General features: G+C 34.2%; 1 protein-coding gene across 1 annotated transcript; it reads right to left on the bottom strand.

Annotated features, from left to right (window-relative positions):
- Positions 1-1,820: 1,820 nt before the first annotated feature.
- LOC129882094 (delta(14)-sterol reductase) lies at positions 1,821-9,542 on the bottom strand. The gene is made up of 13 exons (XM_055956242.1): positions 9,406-9,542; positions 9,162-9,279; positions 8,488-8,558; positions 6,863-6,919; positions 6,625-6,716; positions 6,310-6,357; positions 5,583-5,703; positions 5,440-5,486; positions 4,256-4,337; positions 3,005-3,081; positions 2,753-2,872; positions 2,365-2,439; positions 1,821-2,274 (listed from the first exon to the last, which is right to left on the bottom strand). Exons 1-13 carry the CDS (start codon positions 9,451-9,453, stop codon positions 2,121-2,123), a joined length of 1,110 nt encoding a protein of 369 aa, XP_055812217.1. The 5' UTR covers positions 9,454-9,542; the 3' UTR covers positions 1,821-2,120.
- Positions 9,543-9,868: the final 326 nt, after the last annotated feature.

The following is a 9,868-nucleotide window of genomic DNA, read 5'->3' as shown; positions in this document are numbered from 1 at the left end:
AATTCGCTATACAATTCGCAGTTTTTGTATAACATTTGTATATTTCACTATACAATTCATGTAAATCATTTGTATAATTCGCTATACAATTTGTAGTGTTTGTATATTTCGCTATACAATTCGATTCGAGTACAACGTTTATATAAATCACGCGAATTATACAAAACTCAATTGTATAATCGGGCGAATTATACAAAATTCAAACTATAATTACAGCTAAATGTTTGTCGAGAACCATAATTAATTCAAACTATAGTTATGTTAGTTAATTAACTAGTATATGTTTGCTTATCAGCGTAATTTTCCCTAAAATTTTTGCATTGAAATAGAAGTGCAAATATTGACTGGGCCAGATTTGGATCATGATAAGAGGGCTGATTTGTATCATCTTGGGCCTTAATTTGGATCACGATTAGAAGCTAGAGGGCTTAGCTTGCTTCATGTTAGTGTACATTCATCATATTGGGCCTTATTAACCCTTTACAATGGCTTATATACACACATTATACACTTGGTATACAGTGTATAATCAGGATAAAAGTTAATATATGAATAACTTGATTATTTATGTATACCATGTTTGGTTTGTAAATAGGATAAAAGTTATTCATGTATTATTTTTATACAATGTTTGGTTGATAAGTTTTTAAATGTTGTATAAAAATTATTCATGTATTATTTTTATATTATGTTTTGTTGCGTTTTTTCTAATTCTACATAATTAATACTTACATAACTTATGAGAAAATCTGTGTATAATTTATGTGGGATAGAAGGTAGAATAAGTTATGTGGATATTAGTTATATATGTATTAATATAGTAAATTATATGTTCACCCCTATTAATTTACTTTTAAATGTATATTAATGTACAACATATCAAATAATTAATACATGTTGAATAAGTCACTACCAATTTTTTTCTTTGTTTTTTGTGTTGTTAATTGCTTAATTACTTTTAATTTCTTCACTTAAATTCTTGTTAATTGTTTTCTTTGGCGATAAGGTAGTGTCTATTAATTGTAATCACTTTCTTTGCTTAGTTCCTCTACGAGGCACGGCCAATACAAGTTTTAATTTTTTTTAGTTGTTTGTTATTTATTTTAGTTTAAATTACCTATTGCTTAATCATATGAAATACAAATTATTTAATTATTTTTAGTCATTTGTTATTTATTTAATTTTAATGTGCTATTTATATAGTTGGTTATTTTAATATTAGCTCACTGATTATTTTTGGAATTAAGAAATAAAAATTAACTCACTAATGTATTGTAATCTCTATATAACTAAATCCTGCATAACTAATACATATATAATTAATATCATATAACTAATACCCACATTACTAATATCTGCATAATACTATCCAGTAACCAAATGACCCCTTACTATACACATCCCCTCGTCATTGCCACATCACCTTCAACTCCCACAAAAAGAAAAAAGAAGCAGTGTCCGTCCATGGGGACAAACAAGGGCTAGTCTGAGAATATTCATCTACTATGCCTTTCGGCTTGAGAAGGCAGTTCAACTTGATAACTCGATCAACTATATTGACAAAACAAAACTATTCTTAAAAGGTATCAAATCCCAACCTAATCCAATGAAGACGCCAAGCTAACACAATATTAGGACACTGCTATTACACATCTAATTTACCTTGGCTTGGTGGAAAGTAATGCAAACTAACCCGGACACCCCGATTATCAAAAGAGAGAAAAACTGCAGAAAACTGGAAAGTTGGAAAATCATACTAAAATTCAGGACACATTAATAAGGTGCTCCAAGATCACAAACCATGTGAAGTAATTCCATAGTTGGCATTCAATACAAGCAGCATATAAATTTTATTTTGAAGCCTACCATGATAAAGTACATCTAGTGTACAAGTTGGCTAAGCAATCAGTTACAACCCGATTCAATGTCGATCCTAACTGAAATAGATTAAGAGATTACTTCCGCAGAGGAGATGAGAAAGCTGCATAAATAGGGCAAAAGCTCGGATTTGGTTTAATATTCATTCTTGTGCTTTTCCCTTCTCCTGCTTGGATAGTACAGTACAGTACAGTGAGGCTAATTCTGACTCTAATGCACAGTAACGTGGACAAACAATCGAGCTAGTAAACATAAGGTAAGATCCTGTAAGGAACAAGTTTACGATATTCAGCCCAAACGTCTTTGTACTTCTCCGCACATCGAGCTTCGTCCCTTCTCTCCCTCCATATTAGCAGAATGAGAAGATATATGGGGTAAAAGTATGGAACCACAGAACTGCAGGTATACACGAGCAATGTGATTATTTTCACTACTAAGTAAATTGTCGTTAGGAAATTTAATTAGCAAAGAGTTCAAAATTATTACCTTATACCACAAGGCAAACTAAAAGACGATGCCAGCAATAAATCCCCGAGGTAATTACAGTGCCGTGCAATGCCCCTTCAGAAAATATAGAATGATATAGAATGTCAAAAATTTGAACTGAAGAGAAATTTATGTTTCACATTTGATGAGCTTTAGAAGCCATGCTATAACCAGGGGAGGAAATAGATAAGTGTTCAGAATGAAATGTTCACGAACACTAATCTACTTTTGTTGAATATCGACATAGTTCATGTGTTTTTCCAACAGCTTGCTCGCATGTTAAAAGCTAAATTAAAAAATACAAAGTCTTTCTCAATCTTGAGTCATTTCATCTTCTGGATTATTAAGATACCGATAACAGAGTAGAAAAGTAAGATCAAGAGATTACCAATAGCCAGAAGCAAGCAACTTCCCCCCAATAACTTTTGGAGGCCTACCCCATATGAGTGCCTTGGGATCCTTTTTAAACATATGTTTCTGCTTATTGGCTCCTCTGAACACCAAGTACCTTTCAATCCGAAATAGGGATCTATGTCAAGAAATGCTAGTGAAAGCCAAAAAGAAAATTGTCTGAAGGACATAAGTGCAACAATACAGATGGCGGAGAAAAAATAGTATTGAGATGGCCCTGCATGCTTACCCAATAAGAAAGACGAGGCAATTGGCAATTATTGCTGCTGTTGTTAGCTCAACTTTGTTACTCAAAAGCCACCAACCCTGAAAAGGAAGAGAAATATTATTAGATAGTAAACAGGCTAGTCTAGCTTTGTATATCCACATTGAACAAGTGTAAATATCTTCATAATAAAGTCTGTATATAAATAGATAGAAGCATGAAACATTGAAAACCATGCACTCCGATACACCCTCTTCTCCAGTGTTATATTATCACAGATAAATCATAGAACCCAAGTTGGAAACCAGAATCAGCTTCATCTATCTCTGTTTGTTACTCGTGTGCCATTTTCTGCAAATATATATTAGGTAGTGGCTGCACTGAAATGGAGCCACATGTCCTTAGTCTTCTTCACATGTCCTTGGACACACTTATCAAACTTGTCCAAATACAATCCCACACACAGCAGGGCACGATTGTACCGAAACACAAACTGTTTGGACTCCTTTCCACAACCACCCCAGCCATGAAAGTGACACCATGATAATCACAATCAGACCAACGGAACTATCAATTGCCAGGCCAACAGAAAATCCGAAGACATTCTTGCTACAGTTGAAAATTAATGTGGAAAATATGTTTAGGGCCATTGTGTCAGATTTCTAGGATGCAAATATGTTTTAGAGTCATTGAACTCGAGTAGAAGAATGTTATGTAGAAAATTTTGACAGGTTATTTCAGATTATTTTGTTTACGAAACACAAGATTTGTTCATAACATTTTCCAAGAAGGAGAAAACAGTTTCTCAGACATGACTTTCTCAGAAAACAAAAGATGAACAAACAAATATGTTTCTCCTTTTCCATTTCTTTTCTTTAACAGACCCTTGATTCAAATTCTTTTAAACTAAACACAAACAAAAACTTTTCTGATATTCAAACAAACAGTATATCCATTGAAATATCGTAGCGTGAGGCGGGTATAAATTCCAGGAAAGTGAATATGTTGTCACGGGCTAACCTTTACCATTTCAAAAAAATATGTTGGCATGGCTGAGACTAGGCATCATTACATTTAGTAGGAAATGAAGGACTCAAGAAGTGAGCTCAAAACTAGTTTTTGAAGAGAATTCAGTTACATCCTATACAATTGTGTTATACTGATATCAAAGGTATCATATACATTTGTATTGTACTGATATCAAAGGTGTCATAATTCATATATAAACAAGGATAGATTTGTATGTGGCAATAAGAATTGGTTATGAATACATGCCTGAATACTGAAGGTGAACGGTATAAAGACTAGGTCACCAAAAACCAGCATGAAGCCCAACCTCTCTGCTATTATATCCCATCTGAGAAGGGAAAAACAAGATTTTACATAACCGTAAATGCTGAATAACTTAATGGAGGAAGATAAAAAGTAAGAGGAACAGATAAGGTTGACCACCATCAATATATGATCACTGACTGACAAAACAAGCATATCATTCTGCCAATTATTAGACACTTTAGAGCTTAGAAAGGTCAAACCTTGAAAATACAATTTTTGGATAAAAAAAATTATGCTCCCAATAAAATTGAATTGGTACGCGCTGCATTAAAACCTTATCGTACAAATCAGAACCACTCACTATAGCTACAAAAGGATCATATCATAATTCAACATTCCCTCTAATCAATCCTAACATGAGAAGAGTAGATGCCAGCCAGACCTTCCAGGTTTCTGGCAGTAGTTGTGTTCCTTATGGTTCAAATGTTAGCACTGCTATCAAAGGTTCTTCAGAGTTGCTTCGTTTCAAATGACATGTTATTGGATGTATAAAACTCGGAGAAATTTTCTTATTTTAATTTAACCCTTGTGGCCAGGCTACTAATCAACTTCCCCAAGACCATGTAACAACCTATGCTACCCTAACCCCCTCCAGTTCCACCTAGTTTCCGATTCTCAGACCATAACTCCAGGGACCAAACCCAGCTACCTCATAAACAACAACGCCTCAGTGCAAAACAAATTGATCCGGCAAACCTCACAATCCTTTAATTATACAGATTCCAGCATTACCTTGTTAAAGCACGAAATGACTATCAACCATATTATCCTGCTCAAGCTAATGCTTCTCGTGGCTAAACAGCTAAACCCTCCCTTGTGCTACCATTGTCTTAGGCTCCAGGCCCTCTGCCATGTGGAGCTCATAATTTCTTCTACTACCCTCGTCTAATTTTGTTGTGTATAATGTGGTATTCGTGTCATATGGATGATTCACTTTGAATTTAAGGTCGAAACATAATAACCACACAACAAATAAAGATGAAGAGAAGGGGAGTGAAAGGGAGATGAAATTATGGACAGCTGAACTAAATAAAAGAAGGGGAAAGAAGAGAAACAATAGTTCTTTGCTTCTCAGCAACTTTTCAATCTTAAAAAAGTTAACGGAGAAGAAGATGCCAACTTACGTGGAGGTCATGAACTCTTCATAGAAGAAGTAGTCAAGGATGTATAGCTGCAATTAAACGCATACAAAAGAAGTTTTAAATATCACTAGCACATACTCAAGATTCAAGAACTTATACTTGGAAGTGTACAACCAGTGACTTACCCCACAAAATAGCTGGTAGAGAATCATTGATTGGCTAAGTTTATCCTCTATAACACATTTCGCAATAACTGAAAGATTGATAAGTAACCATCCCATCATACCAGCTCTAACAAAGAAAAATCTACAGCAGAAAGTTTGTCATTAAGCAGAGAAGTCAAGAGAAAAACCAAATAGCCTTGATTGAAGCTGAAAGCCATTATAACAAAAAGAAAAATCTGATCTATCAAAATCTCTGCCTAGGAATTTAACTATGCTTGGAGATTCCCGAAAAATGAGTTTCAGTTCATCAGAAAAATATAAGTTTTTCATGTCAAGAAATTATTTTACTTAGGTAAAAAGCAGGTTACTACACCTCAATCCCAAACTAGTTGGGAGCTGACTATATGAATCTTCAATATCCATTTGGACCCATTTCACTCAAAACATCAATAGCTCACTCCAAACAAAGTAAGGATTCTCTATATATTTTTCCATTCAGGTAGCAAGCATTTTTAGAGCTAAATTAAATAAGGTATAAAAATTTTACAAGTCATTATTTGCTGACATGACTGCTTAAGCGCTTATGGATTGGTCATTAACATGAAAAGGATTATGCAAAGTTACTAGCGGACATATCCAACAAAAATAAACTAAATAATCAAAATTATAGCATGATAAATACTTTGAATTCTCAATTTGTTCACTTGTCAAAAAGGTGAAAGACAAGGTCTGAGATATGAGTACATACTTGAGATCAATGCCCATGAATTCAGGATTTAGTTGTATCCCAAACCACCTAGTCAAGGAAATAGGATAGAAGAGAAATCAAGATAGTATTGCATTTCAGGAAATTAAGACTATTCACTCCCGCTTTTACTATTTTATATTACTAAAACTGTTATGTTGAATCGTAACTTCAGAAGAATTCACAAACTGTCTTATAAATACACAGATAGATCAAAGGATGGATGGAAAGACAGTTCAATTAAGAATGACATCACCATTTTATTAATGTTAAGAACTTTTCAGAATATAAACAACAGCGTAGAGCCAATTGAATTACCAGTCATGGATTAGATTTCCTGAGACATGAGGTTTCAGTGATGAACTCTTTGCACGTGAGTTCAAGCCAACCAAATAAAGCATCAATGTCACCTAAATATCATTCAGTCATAGACAATTAAGATGTCAGAATGAAAATTGTAACTGGCTGGAAATGTTTGCAGAACAAGAAAGATTGTCTCAATAAAAGCATAATCAAGATTAAATTACTTTCTTATGGTATAAAAATCTTCACTTACAAGAAAACTAAAGATAAATGTTGTGGACAAAAGCTCAAGTCCTCTGTCTGCTATAGCCTGCAATGCATTACGAATAGGTGATTGCATCAATTTATGAGTTCACCAAAAACAGACAACAACAACAACAATAGCATACCCAGTGTAGTCCCATAAGTGGGGAATGTGGAAGATAGGATGTACACAGACCTTACTCCTACCTGTTTTGGGTAGGAAAAATAAGACTACAAACAACGGAGGCAGCCATGGGCCGCTAACGACGGAACCTGTGACTGCATAGGCGCGAAGCGTGAAAACGAATCCAAAGAATTCATTAGGTGGGATGGCGGAACGAACCAAGAAAAAATGGATTGATTCTGATAGGTCATGGATTGACCTACGAATGAAACAGGAAAGAGTCAATATTCGCCCGCGAAACTTTTATTTAGGATCCAGCCATAGGCCTGACCGGATATCGTTTGTCCACAAACAAAACAAAAACGAAGTAGGTTTTTAGTAGTAGTTCATGAGACCTCGAATTCCCACGTTCTAGCGTGCATTATGCCAACAGGTCCCACCACCAACTGACGCGGAGAAGTTGAGTCACCCTTTTTTTTCAGGAAATAGAATAGAATAACGCTGAGAGGTTGTTTCTGATAGCCTCGGCTTAAAAGAAGAGTTTTCGAAGCAAATGCAGCATTAGATCGTAATACACATTGAAAGAAGGAGGTTAACAGCCCCCTACCTCTCCTACATAAAGTGCAACAACTTTCGGCTATCTACTAACTTTCTACTCTAATCATCAACCTCCAAACCTTCCATGTTAAGCTGAAACTGTGTCATGTCTAATCACACACACACGTCTTTTTTGGCCAACCTCTACCTCTCCTAACTCCCACTACAGCCTCATTCCAGTAGTCCAAACATACAACACTCTTGACCTTCTCATGTTTTTATAAACATTTGAAGGTGCAGCATGCGAGAGCAATATTTGGAGCAATAAAGTGCTTTTAATGAATCAATTTGTGCAGTCGCATCAAAAGCAGAATCTGCCCTTCTAATTCATTTTTGTACTTCACCAAGTTTTTCTCTAGGGATAATGAAGATAAATAGATTGACAACTTGTTTTGTACTTAACCAAGTAATTCTTCAGTGATTATGAAGATAAATCAGATAACCAAAAAAAAAAGAGGCTAAAACTACATTGTCATTAAAAAAGCTGGAGCAAAAAACAGATAGGTTCTACAGCAGTTGGAAATCATACCACCAATACTGTTGAAGCTTTTGGATTGAATGAGAAAGCCATATGATGTCACAATTATTTATTTTCACTGAAAATTACGACCCAGTTCCTAAATTTAATGATATTACAAGGAACAATAAATTCACGTGAAATTACATGGCTTCACAATTTCACACTATCCATGAAAGGAAAAGAAAGTGACAACAGAATGTTTGTTCCACCAGAATTGAGATTCTTGGGAACAATGATTATAAATCCTCACTTTCATCAATTCTACAGAGTGTAGCAAGAAACTGTTACTCCCTTATTCACAGAACAATATTTTTGTAAACAAAATTATAAACAGGGAATGCAAATGAACCCAAAATGTACATCCTTTGCTACAAAAGAAACATTTCACACTCACAGTGGGTGAAACAAGATTCATCTGTGACCCAACTCCAAGAAGCAAAACCAACAACAGAAGTGATAAAAAACCTGAAATAGAAACAAAAAACTCACAATCTAAGCTTGACCCACATGGAGAAGCATGAAAAAATACAAGGGCAAAGCTACAATATTAAGTACGGGCTTGGACCAACCCAATAGTTTTTTGCACAGACTTTATTAAATAAGCATAAATATTTAATCAAGAACCCACTAACCAAAACAAGCTATAGATTCATCAACAAGTTCAGAATCCATCAACTTCAAATCCTACCAGGCAAAACTACATTATTAAGTAGCAGTTCAAACGAACCCAATAACTTTTGCTTAAACCTTATACTTGTATTAGGAAATCCATTAGATAAGCATAAATATCCAATTGTGAACCCATTAACTAAATGGGTTCGATGGCAAGTTCATCATCCATAAACTTCAAATCCCCCTAAGCGAAACTACAACATTAAGCAAGAATCCAGACGAACTCAATAGCTTTTGCTTAAACCTTATATTTATACAAAGAAATCCATTACACAAGCACAAATATCGCGAACCCATTAACTAAATAGGCTCGATAATCTTCAAATCCTAACTCCGCCTGTCAAAATATACACCAATTCACATTACATAGAAAGACACAAATAACATGGGGTTTACCATTGCAACGATAATGGAGGCGAGTTCCATCAGATAAAGTGACCCCAGGAACAAGTTTTCCGGGTAGAATAGATCCAACGGTAGCTAAATATAGAAAAAAACTGAGCAACATAGTAACCTATATTCACCAAAAAAAAAAAATCAGCAAAAATAAAAATAAAAATTAAACACAGCTCGTATAGATACATATATATATATATATATATATATATATACAGTCAAATAGAGAAGAAAAAATGCTGACCGAAGTCCATGATGGAGTGAGAGAAACGAAAAGATGATTGAGATCCATTGAAGGTTCAGTCCAGTCCAGTTCAGTATCAGTTAGGTGGAGATATCCGCCTAATATGCAGAGCTAAATGGAGGGCGGCTAATTTAAAACGTGACCCAAACTAACACAATGTATCTTAGTGGAGTGGAGGTATATAATGTTAAAAATCGAATCGAAATTAATAATTTGAATATGAAATATGAAATTTATTTATTAATAATGGATTGTTGATTTAGTAATTTTGATAATAATTTTAATTTATTTTTTATATTGGGTTATATGTTCTTAATGATTTGAGGTTTTTTTTATCAATAATCTGATAATAAATTAATAAATTATATTTATGTCATTTCGATATATAAAGTTCTTCATTTATGGTTTAGTTTCGTACTGTTATTTTTTAGTGTTTCATATTATCGATTATTCTGCAAGGTGT

Source organism: Solanum dulcamara, chromosome 3 (genome assembly GCF_947179165.1).
Source record: "Solanum dulcamara chromosome 3, daSolDulc1.2, whole genome shotgun sequence".
In the NCBI taxonomy this organism is placed as follows: Eukaryota; Viridiplantae; Streptophyta; class Magnoliopsida; order Solanales; family Solanaceae; genus Solanum; species Solanum dulcamara.
The sequence above is the reverse complement of the archived record's forward strand: the minus strand, read 5'-3'. Positions and strand labels throughout refer to the sequence as shown.

What these genes read in the sequence shown, in the direction of transcription:
- LOC129882094 (XM_055956242.1), bottom strand. Translation starts at nt 9,453, where the DNA reads ATGGATCTCAATCATCTTTTCGTTTCTCTCACTCCATCATGGACTTCG. An exon ending in CCTCCATTATCGTTGCAATG is followed by an intron (nt 8,559 to 9,161) that starts GTAAACCCCATG and finishes TTTCTATTTCAG; the next exon opens with GTTTTTTATCACTTCTGTTG. An exon ending in CGTTCACCTTCAGTATTCAG is followed by an intron (nt 3,082 to 4,255) that starts GCATGTATTCAT and finishes CTTCCTTTTCAG; the next exon opens with GGTTGGTGGCTTTTGAGTAA.